The 25,000-nt window shown below is 40.3% G+C and overlaps 3 protein-coding genes and 1 pseudogene across 3 annotated transcripts in view; 2 read left to right on the top strand and 2 right to left on the bottom strand.

Moving 5' to 3' along the window:
- The window catches only part of LOC140926747 (uncharacterized), a 5,857-nt gene extending 3,726 nt beyond the window's left edge, over nt 1-2,131 (top strand). The window contains exon 3 of the mRNA XM_073376444.1: nt 1,291-2,131. Coding sequence (XP_073232545.1) covers nt 1,291-2,117 — 827 coding nt within the window. The 3' untranslated portion in view covers nt 2,118-2,131. The remainder of the gene's footprint in view (nt 1-1,290) is intronic.
- Nucleotides 2,132-5,248: 3,117 nt separating this feature from the next.
- On the bottom strand, nt 5,249-6,080 carry LOC140925852 (uncharacterized; annotated as a pseudogene).
- Nucleotides 6,081-11,811: 5,731 nt separating this feature from the next.
- Nucleotides 11,812-22,876, bottom strand: LOC140926746 (uncharacterized). Its single transcript, XM_073376443.1, has 12 exons — nt 22,689-22,876; nt 21,490-21,668; nt 20,396-20,646; nt 20,022-20,143; nt 18,691-18,764; nt 17,942-18,019; nt 17,506-17,578; nt 16,314-16,425; nt 15,707-15,831; nt 14,626-14,701; nt 13,960-14,075; nt 11,812-13,529 (listed from the first exon to the last, which is right to left on the bottom strand). Exons 1-12 carry the CDS (start codon nt 22,788-22,790, stop codon nt 13,401-13,403), a joined length of 1,437 nt encoding a protein of 478 aa, XP_073232544.1. The 5' UTR covers nt 22,791-22,876; the 3' UTR covers nt 11,812-13,400.
- A 106-nt stretch (nt 22,877-22,982) lies between these two features.
- LOC140925851 (uncharacterized) overlaps nt 22,983-25,000 on the top strand; it is a 23,092-nt gene continuing 21,074 nt past the window's right edge. Inside the window, exons 1-2 of the mRNA XM_073375699.1 lie at nt 22,983-23,402; nt 24,194-24,332. Coding sequence (XP_073231800.1) covers nt 23,239-23,402; nt 24,194-24,332 — 303 coding nt within the window. The 5' untranslated portion in view covers nt 22,983-23,238. The remainder of the gene's footprint in view (nt 23,403-24,193; nt 24,333-25,000) is intronic.

Raw genomic sequence — 25,000 nt, 5'->3', positions numbered from 1 at the left:
TAAATCTAGATACTTTTCAACTTTCTCATCTTCCTTTTTCTCTCACCTGTCCATCCTCTCGAATTGCCATAACTATAATTTTACAGCTCTTGTCTTTCTTGTCAGTTATCACAAAATCCGGTCTCCTGGTGCCAATTTCATGGTCTTTTCAAACACTAAAATTCCACAAAAGTTTATAGTCGTTATTTTCAAGCACGTTTCCGGGACATGGTCATACCACCTTTCATTTCGCTCAAACCCACACTTTACTGCCAGATTCCAATAGATCGCCTTAGCCACTGTGTGATAGTTTCGGACATGAACTTGCAATGTGGCTACACTTGGGGTCAACCTGCGACTAGTCGATTTTTTGCTTTCACCTAATCTATACGTATAGCTTGATCTTGTGCGGTGACGATAAGAGCTTCGTTTTCTCTCTTAAGCTTTCCTTCTCTCAACCAAGCCTAGGTTTCCTCACTTCTTTAGCCTTCACCCCTTCCCACAAATTACCCATAAAACGGTTTTCCTTTCTATTCTTGAATATTTTCATTTCGTCTCCTTGTTTTAAAGACAGCAGCCGTTTCTTGACTCTCAACCCCTTCCCTACTGACAGTTTTCAATAGTTCCTCCCCACTGGATTGGACATAACTTTCTAACGATATACTTGCTTGAATGACACAATCCTCTACGGAAATCAGGTCTCTTTCTTCGTCCTTCCTTGGCGCATAAAGTCGTCCCACACAATCTCGGGGATGAAAGACTCCATTTATGGTTAGTAACTTTCTTGTCCTTCGGTCTAAATTATGATTGATTATGATTAATATGATTATGATGATGATGATGATGATGATGATGATGATGATGATGATGATGATGATGATAATAATGATTATAATTATCATTATCGTTATCACTATCATCATCATCATCATCAACATCACCGTCATCAATATTTTTATAAAATTTACTTTCTCAACCAGGAAACAGGATTATTGAAAAACGTACCTCCCCTCTGCGTGATTGGAGACCACTCGGAAGTTGGAAAAATATTCTGCATGATCAGTAACTTAGGCTCTGTTCACACTACACCGAATAACCTTTCGTGCCGACAGGAAAAGCTATTTCGTTTCTTGCTAACATCTATCCGATATGTGAGTCTCCACTTTAGAGATTGGCGAGTCAGAAATCACCGTTATTATGTCTGAACAGAAGCCCTACCCGCTATGGTTTTCGTGCCGGTCAAAAGCTATTCGGTATAGTGTGAACACTCGGAGGAGTAGTAACGTTGTGAATGGTACATTTCTCTTTTAGCGATTTCTTTTCGCTTTACAAACCTGGGTAAGCAAGGCAACTCTGGACCAACATCGACATCTGGTTACGCTAACACTACCCTGAATGGAAGAGTAACACTGGATAAAGGAATACAGATATGGACTGTGCCATTTTCAGCCTTTTACACTCTCACCTTAGCGGGGGCGTCTGGAGGGAATGCCTCTCAGCATGGAGGTCACGGTGCCGTTTTAAGTGGAATATTAAAACTAAACAAGGGAACTCGACTCCGTATTTTGATTGGTCAGAGGGGCGTTAAAGGAACAATGGCTGCCGGAGGAGGAGGTGGAACGTTTATTACAGAAGAGAACTACAACCTTCTAGCAGCAGCTGGGGGCGGTGGCGGTGGAGGTGGATACATAACTTCAAAGCCCGGAGAAAATGGTCAAGCTAACGAAACCGGGAGCGTGTTTGGTGGCATTAACGGTCTTGGCGGAATTGTAAACGGTACACACCAAAACAGCGCTGGAGCAGGTGGCGGCTTTTATGGAAACGGTTCGTGTTGCCTGTTCATTACTTCCATGAACGCGTGCACGTCTCAAAAGTGTCAACAAGGTGGTCTGTCGTTTATGAATGGAGGTTTCGGAGGGACTGGCAATGGGAATGGTGGTTTGGGTGGGGGAGGTGCAGCATCTAACTACTTTGGAGGGGGCGGAGGGGGATATTCTGGTGGAGGTGTGTTTGCAACCTCGCTTGGTAGTCAAGCAGGAGGAGGTGGTTCGTATTTCATTGGCGATGTGCGGCCAATAAGAGGTCTGAATAATGGCGATGGATATGTGCTACTGGAGTTGAAAAGCAGCTTAAAGTAAATTAAAGGAGTTCTTTTTTTTCTTGGGTTTCATTTCAAGCCATTTCGAGTAATACTACATGAAATTAATAGGCAGGGATGAAAAGATGGGAAAAGACTCAAACAGAGAAACAACAGAAACAACAACAACAAATTTTATTGAAAATTGGAAAAATAACTATTTATTAACATTATTTTCCCACCCGCAAATAGCTTATAAACTAATCGAGGCGGGGGGAGCTGAAGACATATTACAAGTACAAGATTTATATATAGATGGACTAAATAACAGGGAAGACACTACTATACAGTAAATAAAATAAACTAACATAAAATAAGGCAAGTACATACCGATTACGAAGAGAGGCTAACTTAAAGTATTAAATAACTTAATAAGACGGGAGACTTCGACATAATCATCTTCTGACCGCAAGAAATTTAGTAATAAGCCCTATATTTTTTTTACGAAAGGACGAAAGTTTAAGTACTTTAATCGAATAAGGAATAGAGTTCCAAAATTGGGCATCGATTCTCGTGAAAAAAGCATACATTTTATCGGTTCCAGAGAACTTAACATAAAACGAGTCGCTAGAGACAGATCTTGTTTTGTAGTTATGAATCTGACTTGTTTTAACGAACTGATTGAGTATACTAACTGGTGCTGTCTGTCTGTCGATATCATACAATAAATAGCTACAATCTCTGAAAAATAGGCTAGGCAGGGGAAGGCAATTTACTGAAGTAAATGAGACGTAAGGCCCGTTTTTGTAGAGTTAACGGTATTTCTTTGAAATGTCAAGGCACAGTTTCCCCAACCACAAATACCAAAAGTCAAGTAAGGGACAATTAATGAATTATAAACTGAAAGTAAAACACGAGGAGGGACATAATGTCGAACCTTAGCTGTAATTCCTATCGACTTGCTGATTTTGTGACAGATAGATTCGATGTGGTATTTCAATGAAAGATTTGAATCAATCATTGAGCCAAGATATTTTACATAATCTTTCATTTCAAGGTTTGCGTAGGTGTTAGTCATGGAGTCAAGAATTATGATCCTAGGTATGAAGGGCATATTCTTTTGCCGGAGACGAAAGATTACAAAGTTTGATTTTTTTATGTTCAAAGACAGTTTGTTGGCCTTTAGCCATTCGTTGACGTTGCCAAGCTCGCGATTAACAAGTGTTTCGAGTTCCGTTAGGTTGTTATTTCCAAGTATTATACTAGTATCGTCAGCAAATAGGCAAAAGGCAAATAACGAAGAGGACTTGTAAATATCATTGATGTACAGTAGGAAGAAAGAAGTAGAAAAGAAACCCAATAAAATGGGAAAATATTTCTACGACGAAAGGAGGGAAGAGAAAAGCACAGAGGGACCACTTTGAACCCTGCCCTTCCCTCTACCCAGCCCCCTCCCCGAATGGACATGGAATTAAACTCAATGAAAAGAAGGAATAAGAAAAAATGGACAGATAAAAAGAGACATCAAACATCTATCTGTGAGAGAAATCTACACCTTTTACAATTAATTGCAACAATTGCCACGCAGACAAGGGGTTTTATCAATAGTGAGACTTAGGAATCGGACTCAGAACCGTGCCTGTTCCATTTTTTTAATGGTTTCTATTTACTCTTTTCTTTGCAAAAAATAAAACACACACACACACTGCACATTATTAGGGCCACTCGTTACTCAAGCTATTGTCCAAAATTTTTGTTTTGCCATAAAATTTACAGAAAAAGAAATATCTAAATATTAAAAGGTAATGGCAAGGACGTCCAAGGGAAATGCGATGTATGGGGATAGATAGATGTTTGCTACTATTCAGTACGCTATCTCAGCCGTTTATCAGCCGGTAATTGTTCAAACACGGGCATGAATACCGTTTTTGCTTGGGGGTTTAGGGGTCAGCTAACGTGTGGTAATATACCACTCAATGAACAGTGTTGTCGTTGATATTTTTGCGCAGACATGGACTCGCGCGCGAAGTATTGGCACGTTTTCCCTCAAGGGAAGGGTATTGAGTTTAGTATTTATATGCCATACTGTCATCAGATCGCCCTCGAATACTTTCATGCCCCAAGAGGTCTTTTCAGGATTTCGTTTTTTTGTTCCTTCCTAGCTACTCTCCTCAGCGGTAAAACCCTACATCTGCTGCACTTCTTCGCAGATGCGGAAATATTATTTTCGTCTATATCTTAGTTTTCCCCGCGTGTGCCATAGAGGTGGAGTTTACGATGAAAATTGTTTTACTACCTACATTAATAGTTTCAATGCAAGACAACAGTCCGTAAATCACAATTTAAGGCGAGGCAAGCTTACCTTAGAGCACATTGCATTTGTTGCAACCGCGGACAAAGCTAACAAGTTAAGGGACTACTAATAATAAAGCAGGCCACTAAACTTTATTCACGGGATCCACCTGTCTCTAAGGTCGATAACGTTTTTAGGACGTCACAGATGCTTTCCCTTAACGCGGAAAAAAAATGCAGTTAAAATCGATTATAACGGCATACTACAGGTACATACTACAGACGAGGAAAGCTGGTTAGTCTGGGCACCAAATGGCAGACAGAGACAGTGGTACTGACAAACCTCGTGTTCACTAAGCCCTTTGCAGTGCTTTTAAAAAAAACTTGATTCTTTCATGCGAACATGGTTTGGTTTCCCGAGAAAGACAAACACCCTTGAAAGCACTTTTATTAAAGTCGATTACCATACCTTACAAATATGAATCTCAAAATCTCTACTTAGCTCTACTTCAAAGCTTCGCCTAGTATATATCTGATTGAATTTATGAAAACATGGCTTCAGTGAGTGTCTACAGGCCCTATCCCTCCCACCCAGGACAATGGGTGACCGTCTGCACCTCCCAATGAGCTCTGCTATTACCATGATAATCATTCTAAGCAGAGGCCTGATTCAGCTGGCTAGGGCAAATTAAGAACAAGGTACTTGGTAAGAACAAGGTAAAAGCCTCTACTGAACACTGCTGCTTACTGAAGGGTTTGTGTCAAAACAGCCCCCTCCCTATCCCACTAGTTTTGACCCCCAGGCCTGATCCACCCACCCACTGTTAGGGCAGTCCATGGCTATCCAGCTCTACCGACCAAGCCGGGAAGCCCCCTACTATTTTCGACACCGGACTGGCCTTGTGCCGGGCGCAGGCGAAAATCTAGTGGCTACGTTCTAGCGAAATGAGACAGATATGTATACGGATAGATCTACATGTAACTACTGATTGTGCCCTGATTGCCACTTGTGTCAGTCGCAAGAAATAAACAAAAAAGAGGCACATCGCTAATGATATGGTTTACGTCGACAGTTCACAGTTCACTTCTAGTTTCAGTTGCTACACTTGGATATTCCTTCTTAAATCCCTTGCGAAACTTCATGCGGTAGAAATCGAAAATGTTCTTTGTCCTTCTCTGATAAATTTGGTTCTTCAAAGCGGACAGCGGTATGGGATCCATAAGTAATTAGTCCAAGGAACTTCGTTCTGTGTCGTTTCTCAATTTTCTTTGATGGCAGTTTAAATTCCAAGGAAAATATAGCGTAAGCTAAATCGATTGTAGAGTCTTCACGTTTGACAGTGATGGTCCTTCCATAAAGGACCTTTCTGGAACTTTCTTAAAATTCTCGGATAACTTCTTGGTTCACCTCACCGTCCATTCCATCCAAGAGCGAGTCACGGATGTGATCTGGAATGTGGTCACAAGTTGCAATTTTGTATATTGTTCTTTCAAAGTTTTCTTTCATTTTGGTGACGATTTTGCAATAAATTCCCTCGTTGTACTTGTCGAAGGTAAGACCTTGCACGAGTTCTTCCGTGGCTATGAGATCTGTTTCTTGCGTATCTTCTGACGTGAATGATTCTAACAAGATTTTCCCGACACCGACGACCCTGCTCCACGAGGCAGCGTTCTGTCTCGCCAGAAAGGGAAGCAGAAAAAGGCTCATCAACATTGTGGTTTTGACTCTCATCTTGCAATGATAGTATTTGTGTGAATAGCTTCTCAGCATCAACTGAATGAAACATTACGTTTTTCATACAGCAAATTTAGTGCGTATGGATAGTTTTGCTTAGCGTGTCTTCCTCTCATTGGTGCGGCTAAAACAAGGCGTGCTGGGAGCTGATTCAACACTTTCAGTTTCGAATGTTCTGTATAAACAAGGGGGTCTCGCAAACTGAGTGACCGCATGTTTTAAATTAATCAACTGAAACTGTAAATTGTAGAATGAAAATCGAAAGGGTTTCCATTATCATAATATCCTGTGATGAATATTCACACATAAAAAATAAACGTTGTTTAAAGTACCTGAGTGTTGTGACTTGTCGTTTTTTGTGCTGTTCCTGACCGGTTTTAATGGCATTTTAATGTCGAGTTTTGCACTTGGAGGAGATATTCAGCTAAAGGAGTGTGACCTCTTATTTGAAATATTTTGATTAATAGGATCCATTTTGGCCATTAATACAAGCTTTGGAGGTACGTAGCAACACATACCATAAGATCGGAGAGTCGATTTGATGGATACAGAAGAAACTTCAGTTGGAAATTAACTAGGGCAAATGAATAGACTTTCATATACCGGAGACACTGTTTTTTACATTGTTATTCCCGTTCGTTTTTTTTAATATCCACTGTCATACACTAGCATCTATTGACATCTATGCGCCGTTACTTATTAATTCTTTCAGATTTCAATATTCTACTCAAACAACACGGTTTAGTGTCTCTATATGGTTTTCTCTGAACATTCACTCTCCTTGTTCAAACAAAGTGGAGACGGATGCAAATGGTTTTGGCTTATCCGTCCCTATCGCAAAGAAAACTTTGCTTACGCAACAAGCTGGGTTAAGTCAGGACAGGAGCCTATCATGACTATGTGATACAAAAGTTAAACCCAATGATCAGTATACGCCCTTTTTGAAAAACGAGTATCCCGTCTTATGAAAAACAAGACGACAGCGACGATAGCGAGAACGTCAAAAAAGTAATAGGTGCAAACAACAAGTTTTCACGTGCACATCACGCTTTTTGTACATTTCCTTGCCGTTACTGCACGACTACGATGCACAACTTCACGTTATACGGAGGACGTAAACAAGCGACAACGAAATTTTCTTTCTCTTTTTGAACTTGGAAAAGGTTTTTAATTAGTGGTTTAATTGCAGAAATTGTGGCACAAGACATTGTGTAATAGAATAGAATGCCCAGCAAATGGCAAGACATGTCACAGTTGCAAGAAACAGCATCATTTCCAGAGCACGAGCTGGTCACAAAAGAAAGTCCATGGGCTAATGGCAGAAGAAGAAGTGGATGACTGTGAGCCTCCACTGTTTGTAGGAGAAGTCACTACAGAAGTTCAGAATTAGAATGACGAGTGCTTTCTGAATTTACCAGTACAGGGACATCTCATGCGACTAAAAGTGGATACTGATTCAGAAGTGAACATGATGCCACAAAAGGAACTCAAGGAGATTGAAGGGGACAACCCCCAAATGGATCTGTGCAACAAAAAGCTGGTTAGCTACTCAGAAAATAATCTCACGGTGCTAGGAATCATAAACCTACCTGTGAGTCAGATGTTGAACAGCAGCTAACATTCAATGTTGTGGAAATACATCAGCCAGGATTAATGGGACTTCTTTCCTCACAAAACTTGGGACTAATTAAAGTTGTCATGACAGCAAAAGCAGAGAGGGAAGAAAGCACCACTGATGATAGCAGCCAAACTACAAAGACGTCTCAAGAATTGAAAGCAGAGGTCTTTCACAAATGTGCACAAGTCTTCACTGGACTGGGGCGTTTAGAGAAACCTTACCACACTGAAATAGATTGTGTTTCACCACTTATAAACCCTCCTAGAACAATATCAGCCGCACTTCGAGAGAGAGTGAAAGCAGAGTCGGATCACATGGAGAAGCGAGAAGTGATGCGCAAAGTCAAAAAACCCACTGACTGGCTTAATTCAATGGCCATTGTTGAAAAGCCTGATGGTAGTTTGCGCATTTGTTTGGATCCAAGAGACCTGAACAAGGCCACAAAAGGGGAACACCTTCAGTTACCCACCATTGAAGATATTACGACCGCATGGCAAATCCAGAATGATTTACCAAGTTAGATCCAAATCGAGGCTATTGGCAGATACCACTAGATGAAGAGAGTCAACTTTTTACCACCTTCAGTCCCCATTTGGCATTAAATCTGCTCAAGAAGTTTTTCAGAAGGGAATGAGTCAACACTTTGGTGACCTGGAAGGTGTTGAAATTGATATTGATGATACAATTGTACACGCTGACACGGAAATGAAACATGTTTGTAATCTAAACTCAGTCCTGGATCGATGTAAGAAGATGAACTTGACACTACACAAGGGAAAATGTGTCTTCAAAAACAAGGAGGTGACCTACCTTGGTCACAAACTTACTCAAGAGGGGATCAAGCCCGATGATGAAAATGTTCGTGCCATTAAGGAAATGTCAGCACCAACTGACAAGAAAGGAGTTGAAAGATTACTCGGTACAGTCCACTACCTCCGAAAAATCATTCCCAGTCTGGCATCTGTCACTGAACCTATTAGGGTGCTTATGCGGAAAGACATTGACTTTCAGTGCTCACATGAACAAGACAAAGCCTTTCAAGCAATTAAGAGTGTCTTAACTGAGAATAGAGGTCCCGTTCTGAGGTTTTTTGATGTACAAAAACTAGTAAGCGTCAGTTGCGATGCCTCACCAACAGGCCTTGGCGGAGTCTTACTGCAAGTCAACTGTCCCGTGCCTGACGCATCAAGATCTTTAACTGAGGCTGAATCAAGATATGCTCAGATAGAAAACGAACTCTTGGCAGTTCACTTCAGCCTGGAGCGATTCAACCAATACACGTATGGTAAGAAAGGGCACGTAGAATCGGATCACAAACCCCTAGAAATAAATGTGAAGAAGCCCTAAGCGACAGCATCACCCAGACTACAAAGAATTCTGCTCAGAATGCAAAGGTGCGACCACACACCAGAATATAAGCATGGAAGAGAGTTAGTACTCCCAGACATGCTGCCCCGCGCACCGCTTCCTGAGACAACAGATAACAACATGGAAGAGGAAATTTCACTACACGTTCACCTGATACAGTCAATCCTACAGGTCTCATAACCCAGACTTGAAGAAATACGGGAGGAAACAGCCAAAGACGAGTCGCTGAAAAACCTAAGTGAAATCATCAAACGTCGATGGCCAGAAACAACGGCTGTCTCAGTAACAGTACCCACATGTATTGGGACTATAGAGAGGTACTGTCTGAACTGAACGGTATCATTCTAAAGGGGGTTATCCTAACCTCTATGCGGAAGGAAATGTTAGAGAGAACTCATCAAGGAAAGGCCTGGGGTGAGTTCTGAAATTCAGGAAAAGATTTCAATATGCAGTATATGCCAACAACACCAGACGCAAATTGCAAAGGCCAATGATTCCCTCCCAGTTACCAAGCAAGCCCTGGGAAAAGGTAGCAACATCCCTCTTCACCTGGGATAAATCAGAATACCTCATTGTTCTAGATTACCACTCGCGATTTTTTGAAGAACCCAAGATGCCAGACACCAAGTAACACGGTCATCGCCCACATCAAATCTGCTTTTGCGCGTCATGGAAGACCATGTCAGGTAATCAGCGACAATGATCCTCAGTGCTCATCCAAGGAATTTGAGTCATTCACGAAACAGTGGGAATTCAAACACACTATCATCAGTCCACTCTACCCACAAGCAAATGGGCTCGTTGAAAAATCAGTTCAAACGGTAAAGAATCTGCTAACCAAAGCAAAGCAAGACAACCGTGATCCATATCTAGGATTATTAGAATAGAGGAACACACCTATTGATGCGGTCGGCTCACCAGCGCAATTTCTCATGAGTAGACGACTCAGATCTATTATTTCCACGTCTGAAACTCAACTGCAACCCAGAGACATAGACGCAAATAAAGTCAATGAGAAGTTAAGGCTGAAGCAGGGTGTAAATCGAAGTTCCTCTTGCGAGGAACGAGTCAGTCAAGCAAACCCAGTAGTGGAGGAACCTGCCTCAGCGTCCCAAGAGCAAGAAAGAAATCATTCAGGCGATGGTTCTATGGAGACGTCAGAGCAATACAAGACTAGGAGTGGAAGGGTCATACGGAGGACATTACGATTTAAGGACTGTGTTTAACATTTGTGAACATTGAACATCAACCGTTCTCACTTTCACGAAGACCATGATGATTCAAGGACAACGTTTCACATTCGTGAACATTAACTGTATTCAGTTTTCACATATAGCATTTGTTGGATGCTTGATTGTTCTCTGCGGAAACCCTTTCTTCTTTGTGTTGTTTGATTTTTTTTTCATAGGGGAACGTTGTAATGATCAGCGGGTTTTTTCCAAGGCATGCGTGCATAGTTATGCTTGTGTGAGTTTCGGCCATGCATATTGTTTAGTTCCGTACTGGAGATTAAAGCTGTTTTGAATCCTCAACCATCCTAGTTGTTAGTAAAGATTTTTACACGTTCCTCAACTTTGTTCGGTGATAGTTTTAAATTCCAAGAAAAAATAACGTAAGCTAAATCACAAGCGGGGGCTTTCGCAAACTGTGTGACCATGCACATGTTTAAAAACAGAGTTTTAAAGCTATGGCAATTTTACGACAGAATTTCTAACTTAGAAAGAGAAAATTCTAGTCTAGGTAAGAGAACTACAGAGCTAACATAGATGCTAACCCTAACCCTTACCCACGCCATTTTCCGCTACCCTCTCTTACCTCCTACCCTTGAAGACAAATGGAAAATAATGAATGGTTATTATAGCCTGTTCACAGACCCTCTATTTTCTCTTTAGGGCCCTAACATTTTACTTCCGAGGAGGGGAGAGGGGGTGGTTGATTTTGAGAAAAAAATATCCCGCAAGTGCGTATGAGTAAGGTAAAGAAAAAAACCTGCAAAAGTCCACCATTCCCCAAAAATTCACGCACGTACAACGGGTTGCAAAAAACCTTCTGGCATATAAAAAATGAGATGTTGAATCTGGACTTGGGTAAGAGGGATTAAGAGGGATAGTATAATAATGTGTCCCTCTCAAATGGCTTTTTGTTTAGATTTATAACACTGGTGGTTACTAATATTGTTCAGGGACAGCTGAGCTATGGAGCTGGCCAGCTGGGTTGGCTATAGCATTTACTAAGTTCTTCTAATCATTGTATGAAAAGCAAACTAAATTTATTTCTTAAATGTACGGTTTTTTTCCAGAATACTAACAGAAGGGTGATAAAAATTTGACAATGTTTTCCCAAGATTGGTCGGGGTGTTTCTGGTGATTTCACAAGCTCTGAACTTCAAAATTTTCCGGGGAAGCATGCTCCCGGACCGATCTAGATATAATAAACTCGCGCCTTCTACGCTCGTTAAGCTCGTGGTACACGCAAGCTAGCCCTAACAATCCCAAAAATCATCTTCGTTTGCGGACTCCTTTTACCAGAGCGAAGGGGTTCCCACCTCACTGCTTTTTTTAGATAAAAATCTAAAGTAGTTGTTCCAAGATTACTTCACAGATGCTTTAGTGCATAATTTGGTTTACAATGCAAAGGTTATTTTGCCATTCCATGCAAAAAAAATCTTGCAAAGTGATGAAGGGCGAAAAAATATTATGCAACCACATAATCCAAGAAAAGAAATCCTGGTGAGTAAGAGGCTGAAAAAAGTCCCCTTTCCCGAAAGGACTTGAAATTGAGCCCACAACAGAAGGAATGCGAAATAACAAATTATATCAACCATTATTTCACTGCAATACGCACTTGATTTTTAGTATCAAGACACAGATGGAAGATCAAAAGTAAAATCTATATCCACACATAAAGCGTTCAAATGACGATAAGGGATTTCATCAAGCGTAGGGCATAGAATCAGACAAAGAACAGCTGACTGTTGCGTTTTTACTCAGCAGTTAAAATTATTTTCATTTTATGTACTTTTCTTTCACAAACAAAGACATGTACACAGCATAGTGTTATACCACGCCGTTCTCCTGCCCATTTAACTCACACGCTTCGTATAGGGCAAGATATTCACCACTGTTCAGAACCACAGATGAAAACAATAGGCTATTTCCGAGTTCCAAAAACCCTCACTCACCAAGCCAAGTGCAAAACCTTTGTTGTGCAAATGAGTTTTATTTGCATGAGAATAAAAAATTATTTTAAAAGATCAATGGCTTCGCACTTAGCCTCGCTTTGAAACGGAGGCTTGAGGCACCTCCAAAATGGCCTATTCTATCAAAATAAAACTAAAATTATAAAAATTGCACCTTTCCTACAAAGAAAAACCAAAATTATAACACTACAGACAAAGGTAAAACGGCATTTACATCTTTCATTACAAAAGTTTAAGCGTTGGTGGGAATACGTCATAAGACACTTGTGAATAACACTTAAAGTGCTAGTCGTGGTCCCGCGATAAAAAAATAAATCTTGCTTTTTCAGATGAATGAAGAAAAAGATTACGATATATGACTAAAATTCTTCTTGTGCGAGGAGGCGAAAAGGAGACTCACTCTGCATAAGTCGCGTGAAGCCTTTCAAGTCGCCACAACCCGAATATCTGGACTGGTCAATCTTGTCTTCTCTCATCAAACGCGAGCATCCGTGCAACGATAAACCGATGGACGTAGCTGAGCCCCTTGTACCAAGCGCACGGCTATTAGACCTGGGTTCGAAATTGCATCCTAGCAACATGCCGCCATGTTCAACAGAGATCTTACTTGATTGTGAATTTTCGCTACATTCATTTCGAGTTTTTCGATGAAAATCTTTGCTTTGTTGTTATAAATGGGAATTGGCCAGCAGGAAAACTGTTAACCTGTCTACACACCGTAAAAAAAGTTCTACAATGCAATGGCTTATATGCTCGGGCGTGTTACATCAGTTGTGCCAGGAATAGAAAGGAGTGGTCTATCATTTGTACTTGGATGTAGGAGTACTTATGCCAAAGCACTCGAGGCGTTCGTAAATCTCACTCAGTTATAACTGCTTCACGACCATCAATGACTGATGATTGTTACATTGCTTGCCCCAGGCGGCTCTGTGAGGGCTGTAAACAACTTGCAGCACGCATGCACCACTCACTGGAATGGGAAAGTTCACTCATGCCTAATAGCGTGTTATGTCACACCGATCCACATTCGATGATGCTAGATGTTCCGTTCGTTCGTTCGTTCGTCTTCGTCTCACATCGCAACACACTTTTGAATCCACGCGCTTGGAGATTACTTAGGAAGTACAAAAACCTACCAGTAGTTAATGATGGTTATTGTCCCTGGGGTCTCCGGGGAAGCTGTTATTAATTTAGTGTCATCCGCCCACATCAAGTGAAGCAAAGCTGGGTTACGATAGACAACGCTTAAAAGCTTGCCCTCCTGTGAAAAAATAATAGAGTGAGGATGCTGTATCTAAGGATGGCCCGAATATGCCCGTAAAGATAGGTTACTGACTATTTTTTCCCCTAGGCCCCGGTCATTCAAACGATGGATACCACTATCCACCGGATAAGTAACTATCCAGCGAATAAATCCCTGTTTAACGGAGTAAGTATTAGGAAAGCCAACTGCGTTATCCGCTGGTTAGAGATCCATCCACTGGATAGCACTATCCACCTTTCGAACAACCGGAGAATAAAAGGGTAAACCATCCAGAACATTACTGTGCTGCAGTTACGTTGCACTATTTCAAGACATATTATTCAGCTTGCACTTTTATGTTATTGGAAGTATCTGCTTTTCTTCATAACCTTATTTGCGAAATTATGAACACATATGAGTGTGCAGTCTAGTTAGAAGTTCTACACACCTTTATGTCCCAGACAGCAATACGCTTCTGGTCTCCACCAGAGACAAGTCGATTTCCTGAGAGATACAGACAGCGCACGACTCCAATATGTTCCTCAAGGGTGTGCAGCAAAGTGCCTGCAAACAAAAAAAGAGGCGACAGGCATGTAACATTCGTTGGGCGAATTTTGGATGATACGTAAAAACCGCTTATGTACTTTTAAGTATAGAGAATCCGCCAAAATGTTGAAACAAGACAGCCAAAAATAATATTCATCAAAATAATAATAACAATAATAATAATAATAATAATAATAATAATAATAATAATAATAATAATAATAATATTGATGATGACAATAAATGATAATAGTAATAAAATAATATTTCGAAACAAACATCTCTTGTGTGCCCGCGTTCGGTTATAAAAAAAAGGACGGAAAACCTAAGGTCGGACATGTCTAAAAGATACCGCGAAATGTTGGAACGATTAAAAAAAAAAGTTACAGCCATTCTGAGCCCTCCAATATTATAAAAAACATTCCTTTCGATCGGTAAAAGTATGGTTTGGTTTTTTCACTAAACAAAACTTAAATCTGAAAAAAATAACAGATCCTCTTCTAACGCCTATCTCCTGTAAGCTACTTGTAAAAAGCCCAGTAACATTCTATCAAGACATTTGTCTTACCCTGATGGCTCCATAATCGCACAGTGCTGTCAGCCGAACCAGATACGATGACTTCATCGTTGAACTTAAGACAATACTGTAATAAAATGCCAAATTGGGCATTAACGGACTAAGAAGTGGTTTAACTTATAAAGAAGCAGTTAAAACATTTTTTTAAAATTTGAGTGTTTAGGTTTTTAATCTTAATACATCGACTAGAACGAGGGACACCACGTTCTACGAGCGACAAATATTAGAAGGACAGCAGCCTCGCTCCTCTTTAAAGCACCTAATTTCATTGGACCCTTATATGTCGCAGCTCTTTTGTTTTAAGGTTAGGTTCCACGTTAACTTTGTTTGTTACTTGTTTTCCAAACATTTCTGTGAGGCCTTGTTACAGCTGCAAAGCAGTCCTAAAAAACTGATAACCTTCTTAATTACATTCATACTGTGACCCTACACGTAAACCATTTCCTCTTCCCTCTATAGTTCACGAAACGGCGTGAATTTGATCGCTGACCTTACAGTATTGAATGGGGCATTTGTCTTAACGGCTGCAGTCATATTGCAGTGTAAAAGAGATCACAGGATTATATTAGAAAGTTGCCTTTTTCGGTCAGTGAAACAGGCGGCTCGGAAGAAAAAAATCCGAGTACCCCCAAAATAAGTCGAACCTAATGACCTTCTGGTTACTAGTCCAGATGCTCTACTACTAAGCTACAGGTGACTTGTGGGAGCTAAGGCCACTAAACTGAACTAGGTTCATGCGACAAACATCCTGCATACTACAAGGATGATGCAGGATTATAATTGCGAGCGACAAGAGGAGCCGGCAATCCTAATATCCTGGTTGTTATTACGCATGCGTCGCACGTATGTAGCCAGCATTCGTTTGGACTTCAACTAAGAATGAATGGAATACACAGAATGCGATTTGATCACGCGCGTTTGGACCTTCTATCACTCGTAATCTGATCTCGCGTGTTTTGACCATCTGTCACGTAAAACTTACGCAAACCACAGCGACGGCGCAAAAGCGTTTTGACCCTGATCGTTGTCGCCCGCACTGCGTAACCTTTGGTTATTGGTAGGTTATATTTACCACTTCTCCAGTGTGTCCGACCATAGTGAGGGTATTGTCTCCCGTCTGAGCATCCCAGACCTTGATAAGGCCGTCTCCACCCCCGCTGATAATTTTCTTGTTATCAAAATCGCAGCAGTAAACAGCTGGGAATTGGAAAGAAAACTGTTACCAGTAATCATGTAGCTATTGTGGTTACATAGCAGTCATCGAGGGCCGATCACATCACCACCTACAGTGGGTATGACGGTAATAAATTTTTCGAAATTTTTCTTCACCCGGAAATGATTTGCATGCTAAGATGCGTCGCTAACTTATGCATTTTCGATAAACCAATTAAATTCGCATATTCATGATCGTTTGTTTCTTTAGTTTTGTTTGTGTGCAATCATTTCAAGCGGGTACCACGAAAATCGCGCTAATGATATAACTTTGCTTATTATAGAAATTAAGTACCATTGCATTGACATGATAGGTACAAACGATAACCTCTAATGAATGTTTGCTGTTGTTGCCTGATTATTCTTTACCTTAATCTTATGTCAATTTCTGCACGAACTGGCATGCGCCAAGAAAGAATTTATGGAAAGAAAAAAGATGGAAGAATAAAACAAGAAAAAATAAATACCTTCTGTGTGTCCTCTGAGAGTCAAGAGACATGTACCTGACATGACATTCCACATTCGAATGGTTTCGTCCCATGACGTTGTGATCACCAGTTCATCATGTGCTACCAAAACCTTCAAAGTAAAAAGAAAGTTGTTTGGTAAAGCTGAAATAAAAGGCGATATAACAAATCGCAGTACAAGAGTGTATGCAACTTTGTTGTAAAAAACGGACAGTAAATGTATTGCCAACTTGACTACCTGCATGTTAATGCAAGGCCACATCAAAAACTGGACAATGAGGGTCCAAAATAGGGTTAAATACTGTCATCCCGATTCAAAGTTTCGTTCAATCCCGTTTTCCCGAGGGTTATTTTCGGCACCCCGTGCATACTTTCGATCTCGAATGACGCCTCTATTTTGCTTTAAAATCACGAATCCCGGTCTTCTAAAAAGGCAAATCCCGTATCCCATAAACCTATAGGGGACCCACGACAATGGATCAGTTTTTCTGAGTCCTGTCAATGTCTCGGTCCCAGTGGGGTAGTGGGACCACGAAGAAGTCTACTGTTAACTCTGTCTTAACGGACACCTGTCTAAGACGGACACCTGGTGTAGGTCCGTGCCGATTTTTTGTCAACTATACTCTCCATGAGACGGACACCTCTCTAAGGAGGACAATGGACACTTTTGAAACTTTTTGTCAAACCGTCAACGTACACTTAAGAAGTGCTTTATGAAGTGAAAAATACCTCAAAACAGAAATGTAGATGCTCTCCATTTTTAATATTTTGCAGTCTTGCTCCAGTTCGCAGAGTGCGTACTGTCGCACATTTAGACCACGAAGCCGTGAACGTTTGCTTATAACGGACGCGCGGTTGATTGCACAATAAGAAAATGATTCCACTTTTCTGTTATAATGTTCCATGCAGTTATAGCTGTTTTGCATAAGTAAAACAGATGTGTATTCATTGTGAACGGGTTCAGCTTAATATTTTACTGGCGTCACGTTACCTCGACTCTCAATAAGCAAGACACCTCTCTAAGACGGACAGTCAGGGCCGGTACCGAAGGTGTCCGTCTTCGAGAAAGTTAACTGTATTTTGTTTGCTTCAATTTTTGTCCGGCTCTGTCATAATTCGAGGGGCCACGAGTTAAAGCACTCAGTTTCCACTAATCCCGGGTGTTCACCCCTATAAAGTCAATTGCGTTTACCTGTATTTCGTCCGAATGGCCGGTCATGGTGTGGACCAAACGCCCAGTTTCCGCATCCCATACACGAACAGTCCTTTACCACAAAAACATGGAAAATGTATTAAAAATAAGGACTCTTTCCCAGGCAGCTTAAAAAGTAGCGATAACCACGTCACCCCATTTTAAACATAAGTCTACAATGTGGCTGCATGATTCGAAATTTCCACAAGTTCAGTATCTGGTCTATTGGAACTCGCTGCCACCTAATATTTTAAGTACAGACTGACAGTTTTAAGGTTCCTGACCTTGACTTTCTTACCAATCCGTCAATTTATATATTCGTTCGTTCGTTCGTTCGTTCGTTTGTTCGTGCGTGCGTGCGTTCGTTCGTTATTCCATGAATCCATCCATTGATATAGACGTACACGAAAACCTCGTTACATTCATGTGAACTTACAGGTCAGTAGAGGCACTGATAATGGTGCTGCCGTCAAAAGATAGATGCTCCACACCTCCAGAGTGTCCCTGAAATGATCTAAGACACATACACATCAAATTCCAGCATGTGGTAGTAACAGTGCATAGCTGTTTTTCTCAGTTTTTTTTTTCTTTTTTTTAAGAGAAAGAATACAATACCGAAGTGGAACAAATAGAACTGAAAAATAACTAAACTGTCACTTATACGTAAAATTTCGTGGAAATTATAAAAAAGACAGTTTTCATTGGAAGGCAATATTCACATCAGTTGTATTCAGTAGAACTGAATAAATTAATGTTATACGCCACAAGTTCTGACACTTGTCATATGGATGGTATTGATGTCATTCACGTCTCTTTTGCAAAAAAAAAAAAAAGATAAATACATGTACATGTAGATAAAATAAATGAGGAGAGATCCCTTACAAGAAAGGGGTATTTCATCAAAATCTCAGAAGGTCAAACAAAATAAGGGGTTCAACATTATAAGTCAAGTTGTTGTTGTTGTTTAGTGTTATTAATAATGTTATTCCCATAAGCTTTGTATACATGAAATAAATGTGCACGTGAGTATTTTACAATTAAATTAGATGTGTGATGTCACAAAAATTTGAATAATTATGTTATATTAGTTGTTGACACAACATAACAGGTCATCCATTGTTGAAAATATTCTAGTCCATCACTCAACAATGAACAAAAAATTCATTTAGTGAATGGTGTCATTACCTGAGGCATCGCCCAGATTTAAGATCAAACAGTCTGATAACTCCATCAGCACAGCCAGTCACACAAAGGGAATCCTACAACAACACAACAAGAAATCTTAACATCACCATGAACTCCAAGAAACACTGAAACAGGTAGAAGGCGAATTCAAAGATATGTATGCGTAGTTGATTTTGCTGCCAACTTAGGCTGTGTGGCTTCTGAATACTCACATGGTCACTTTCCTGAGTATGTCATAGGTGGAATCAACCATTAAAAGGACTAATTCAAGGAAAGTAAAAAATCAGCGAAATATGAAAGTTGTTTTGTTTGCAAACTTCTAGTGCTTTATAACTATCATCGGTAACCATGAAATCAGCAAATGAGAATTGAGAAAGGAATGTGACTACATGAGACCACCTTTTTGGTTTGACAATCAAAGTCATATGACATGAGTCATTAATGTCTAGCACCAGCATCCACTGCTAGAGATATGTTTCAATTTCTGTTTGCCAGTTTCGGTAGAAACTGGAAAGCCTGTTCATTACCTAGGGAGAGGGGGGTTGCACTTCATTTCTTGGCCCTTGCTAGCCTCTATTTGGCTTCAAACTAAGGTGACAAAAAGGGCCTCTTTCCTAGATCTATCACATCACACCACAGCCACAATTCCACAGTTACTGATCATGAAAACCAATAGAAGAGCATTATCCATCACCCTACCAACTAAGAAGAATCAATGTGACTATTTTCTTGTAACTTTACTGTTCAACAAAATACTAAGGTCAGCCGTAAGTGGTTTCATGTAGTTTATAACAAAGTGGCAGATATAGCTCTCTTCAACCAAAAGTTCCCCCTTCTTTGTCTTAGTTTTCATTTTATTTTACACCCCCTTTTCTTTAAGGTTATGTTACACAAGACGATTCCCAACGACGATTTATGGCGCAATTTATGGCAACATTGCTCCAAGATTGTTTGGAATGGTTACAACATATTGTTCCTGAGCTAAAAATAGTCATTGTAAATCACAACGTGTACCTTTAATCATAGTCTTTTTAATCATGGTCTTTTTGGCACCCCTGACACTCAGTTCAATAGTACATTTTCAGGGCTGTCACTTAGGGCCAGGAGCCAGGGATTTTCCCCAGCTACTGTGAAACACAAAAGACAAATAAACCAAAGGGACATTCCAGTTGTCCAATTACCCACCTGCTAATTTCATATACAGTGTACCCAGCACCTGAGTTGAAATCTTAGTAACAGAGCCCTGCATTTTCCTAAAAATTTCGCCATTCCTGCAGCTTAGATGGATATTCCCCACAATAAACTATCATAAAACTATTATTTTATCTTACCTTGAGTTGCAAGCACCGCACAGAGTCTGTATGTGGAGGACCCAACACAAGAAGAATCCTGTTTGTTTTAACATCCCACACACGTACAGTATTATCTGATGAACCAGATACAATGGTGTTACCTGAGGCAAAACCAACAGAGAATACTCGATTATGAAGGCAACTGGGCATCACCTAGTCTCAGCTCATATCATTGTCAAAACGAAAGTTCATGGAAGCTGAAATCCCAGAAGCAGAACTTCAGGGATCAGTATGTGAACAAAATCTGTTGTAAAGATCAGAGCATATAAGAAAACCTCTGGCAATAATATTAAAAATATGCAAGGAAAAGAATTTTAACAGTCATGAGATTTAAAGAAATTTCTTGTGTTTACCATTGCAATCCATACATGTGATTGGTTCCCTGTGTCCCCTTAGAAGTGGTGCTACAGAGTACCTTCCCTGTGCCCAATTCTTGTCAAGTAAAAGTGCCCGCATGTAGATTTTCTTCCATCGGCAGGTAGCAGGCTTTAATAAGCTGTAGTCTGCTGATGAAATATTAGAACCTTGTGATGGTGCTGCGTGAGGTGTTTGTAACAGATCCTCATCAAATCTATCCCATCCATTTAGAACACAAAGACGATGCCTTCAATGTATGAAAATAGGGTGCAAAAAGAATAGAACAGATTTTTCAGGGTTACCCAAAGACATCCTGATTAATTCAGTTTCTACTGAATTGAAACATCATAATAATAAATAATAATAATAAGTTTATTGATAGATCATTATCTCTCCAACTCCCCATAATGCTTTACAAAGCATACTACTAAAGTCAATTTACAAATCATGTTACAAAATTTATTTACAAAATCTGTTTCTCTTCAAGAAAAATTTGTTTTACCTTATTTCATCTGTTATGTCAGAATGTTTAATTTGTTAATTATATAGTTATTTCTATAGTATTAATTATTAATACTATAGAAAAAACTATATAATTAGCAAATTAAAAATTCTGACATAACAGATGAAATAAGGTAAAACAAATTTTTCTTGAAGAGATAGGTTTTTAGTTGATGTTTAAAGACATCAATGTCAGCAGCCTTTTTTCAAGAAACTGGCAGTTAATTCCAAAGCCTTTAATTGGGCTTACAATGGAAAATGCCCTACCTCCACGAGTCACAGTGCTAGATCTCGGAGAAATTTTCTTAAGAACAAGATCTGAGAAAGCACTTGTAACAGTGCAGGGCTAAAAGGTCAGATCAATAAATAGGCCCCAAGCCGTTGAGTGCTTTATAAATTAATACACATTTCTTATATTCAAATAGTAGACCTCTTAAGCTTGAATGTTAGATGTTTTCCCAATGTGGTCTTGTGATAATACTCTAGAGAACTGTTTCATTCAAATTAAATATCATATCAGGTCTTCATTGGGAAAACAAAACATCAAGTTGTAGAGGTCTATTATTGTTGAGACCATTAAAATAATTACCAAATTGCATTATGATTTGATCTCTCCCTCCATAACCTACTGCACTGTGCAGCACGACATAATGCATTAACAGGGAGAAATGAGAAGATCCTCTCTGCCAACTCCTTTGGGAGAGAAGCTACAAAGTCAACAGCCAGTAGAGGTTTTAACTCGCTGTATAACAATCGGAGCTGGAGAGGCTGCAACAAAAAATTAATAACAAACCATTGGAGTGCTGCAAAAGGAAACAAGGCCACCCTAAAGCCACAGCATACCCATGTGACAAAGCATGTGTCTGGGAGTAAATTGCTTCCCCCTCCCACCTCATGCTAGTAGTTCACTTACGTCATATGTCCATTGTCCCATACAGGGTTCTAAAACAGAGATGTGCAGTCGTAAGGGTTCCTTCTTCTACTTTCATTTCATTTGATTTGTACGTCCCCTCCCCAGGGGACAGGGCAAAATGCATGAATAATGAGTATAACAAACCATGCAAACTTAACTTAATAGCAGCCCTGCCAGGGTCAATTCGGACAAGCGACATGGCCCAAAAAGTAACGACAGAGCGTAAAATGAAATTGCGACAAGGGAAGACCTCCCTCGGCCAAATTGCGACAGTGACAGCAAAGCCAAGAATAAACTACAAAGAACGGTCGTTTGGCTAAATTATTTATCACCAGTCTGAATGCCCAGATGAAGTAATTTCCGACAATTTTCCTTGGTCAGTTAGTCTTAAAATGTTGAATGTGGATCACTTTATAATCGTGAATGGCAATGTATAGGTGTTCAATATGTGAAATGTCCACTGAGAAATTGCAGAACTGTAATGGTTTCTTCACAACACATCGCTATCCCCCTTTTCTAAAATTCCGACACGGACAAAGAATTTTCGCTCAGTTTCCTACAGCAACGTGAAGCATTTACAAACAACGACATGAGACTTTTTAAAACTCAGACGAGCGACATGCCCCCCCCCCCCCCCCCCCCGCGGGGCAGGGCCTCTTAATACAGTGAGTAAACAAAATTACTTAATTAGGTTTATTAATCTTCCACCAGTGTAGCCTGGATTTCATCCGATTACTTCGAGTCGTTATTACTTCCTCAGTGACGACGTTGCTGAGGTGCTGAGATGAGAAAACGACTCGCAGCAATCGGATGAAATTCAGGCTATCACTAGTGTTACAACTAAGGAAATGGAAACTAAGTCAAGATTTCCACACCTGACATTTCAGAAGGATTTGTTTTAACACCTCGTCTTGCTGTTCTCGAGTGAACTCTTGGAAAGTGTTTACGAATAATTTGGATCTTTCCTCAAAACTCATTGCTTAAGTTGTGGGAATTTGCCATGAAGTAAATGTTTTGATTAGAAGGTCGAACATTAAACATGCTCGATCGAACAGCTTGCGTTACAATGATTGTGTTCCCGCCACTGAGCCCGCGCTTTTAAGACATTTCCTCACAATGTTTCAAAGTTATCTTAGTCAGCGGATAAGGAATGCCATTCAGTGAAATGGCGGACAGATTTACGGTTGTTTGTCAACAACTTTGAACCTTTTTACAAAACCTTTCGACGGCTTTTCTTTGGTGAAGATTATAAAAAATCTTGGCCGGTGTATCAAGGAATATATAAAGTTTTATGGCCCTTAATTTGAAGGATTCTTGCCCTGTGTTCTGGCTAAAAATTTTGGAAGAATTTTGACATCAATAATTTCAGACTTTCAATAATAATTACGCGTCGGATTCAGCCTACTGCGGTGTAGTTTACTAATCATGCAGAAGGGAATGACTGACAAAGACAGGCGCAGAAGTGCCTCCAACGAGTCCCAAGCCCTGAGAGATCTTGTGAACAAATTAAAGTTGGAACTTTTGCAAAGCCAAGTGGAAGCTCAAAAAGTTCGTGATCAGCTGCAGTGTGTCATTTACCTTGTTCGAAGGTAAGGACAGACAAAAGACAACCTGTACATTTATTATCGATTCTATCATTAGATACAAAAATTTACGCCTTCGTAGAAAGCTTTTGTTTAATGCATCAGTCAATTCCCCCTGCACCCTGCCCCACCCTGGGCTACTACTGGGCATTTGCCCACCTTGTCAGTCCCGGGGGTGGGGCATTTGGGTTAGGTGGAATTGACTGATGCATAAACGTAAACTCACTACCTCCACCCTCATGGTTACCAGATGCTCTCCAATGAAGTATACATCTGCATGGTTTAGATTGATCCTCCGACCCAAATACATGGTTACTCTTCCAAAAGACTCACTGTTTGTCTGTGTTAGTAGGCTTGTGCATTGAACTGTTGTATGTGAACAAGCAGTAGGGAGGGAATCAGTGTGCAAAGAAAGTGGTGGAGCTAGTGGATTTTGCTATCAGGCTTAACTTGACGATATGCAAGTGATTTTTTTGGAAGAATTCAAATTACAGAAGAGGTGTTAGGGAACGCGTCCAAATATCGGCATCGGGTCACACTGATGCCGATCAATTGGGCACCGATTTTTTCCGATTCCGCTGAAGGTCGGACCCGATTTTATCGGCACCGAATGAAACGGAATCGGCAACGGGTCTCAAGTCTTTATCGGGCCAATTAACAAAGGTCATCAAAAATATCTGGCAGCTCAAATAACCCATCACAAAAGCAAAAGCAAAAGCAAAAGCGTGAATGTTGTTTTTTATAACCTTATCTTTCTTATAAATGTGTCTTGTTTGAACCGAAATTTAACGTCACAGTTTCGAACATTTGTTTGTATTTCCTATGACAGAGTATGACCAGAAAGTATTAACTTTGTGTATCAAAATGGGCACGAGAAGAAACTGCAGGTCATTCAACAACGCTGAAGAGCATCTTTTGAGTGAAAGACAGCGCAATGTACATTGCAAGTGTACGATCTCAAAATGATAATTTTAAAATAGCTTGAGCCTGTGCTAACCTGAACCCAAAACGCATGATTATAGGAATCTTTGGAGGAATAAACAGTTTAGGACTGTAAAAAAAATAGAAGTCAGAACATCCACGACCAAAATGCAAATGTTGTTACCATGTTGTGTACTTTAACTGCTAAATTGCCACAGGAGAGAAGAGGACATCGTCTGAGAAACAGGCTGCAACTTGTTTATTGGTTGCATATGAACTCAAAAAAGTGACTGACAGGGCTGTCAATAAGGGCCGGTAGCCGGCCAAAACCGCCGGCTAGTTAGCCATCCTTAGCCGGCTACTTTCATCTCCTTCTACCATAACCGGTAACAAAAAATAAGTACCATCGAATAATGATGATCAATGACATTGAACGTATATTGAACTAGTCTAGATCTGTGAAACGTTCGAACCATGCCATGTTGTGAAACGCCTGAGACACTTTGACGGCATCGTTCCCAGTCTTGCGTGTATTCTGACGAAGCAACATGGCGTCCGCGATGGAAAAATACCTCTTGAAAACCCCTGGAAATAGGGTTTCCGAGACTCTAAATTCCAAAATGTCCTTAGATGCCTCGGTCCTCAAGAACTTGTGCATTTGGTGCGAGTTCCAAAGCCGCCTA

The sequence above is a fragment of the Porites lutea genome, chromosome 2 (genome assembly GCF_958299795.1).
Source record: "Porites lutea chromosome 2, jaPorLute2.1, whole genome shotgun sequence".
In the NCBI taxonomy this organism is placed as follows: domain Eukaryota; kingdom Metazoa; phylum Cnidaria; class Anthozoa; order Scleractinia; family Poritidae; genus Porites; species Porites lutea.
The sequence above is the reverse complement of the archived record's forward strand: the minus strand, read 5'-3'. Positions and strand labels throughout refer to the sequence as shown.

What these genes read in the sequence shown, in the direction of transcription:
- LOC140926746 (XM_073376443.1), bottom strand. Translation starts at nt 22,790, where the DNA reads ATGAGTTTTGAGGAAAGATCCAAATTATTCGTAAACACTTTCCAAGAG. An exon ending in TCAAATCATAATGCAATTTG is followed by an intron (nt 20,647 to 21,489) that starts GTAATTATTTTA and finishes CATACATTGAAG; the next exon opens with GCATCGTCTTTGTGTTCTAA. An exon ending in TCGGACACACTGGAGAAGTG is followed by an intron (nt 14,702 to 15,706) that starts GTAAATATAACC and finishes ATTTTATTACAG; the next exon opens with TATTGTCTTAAGTTCAACGA.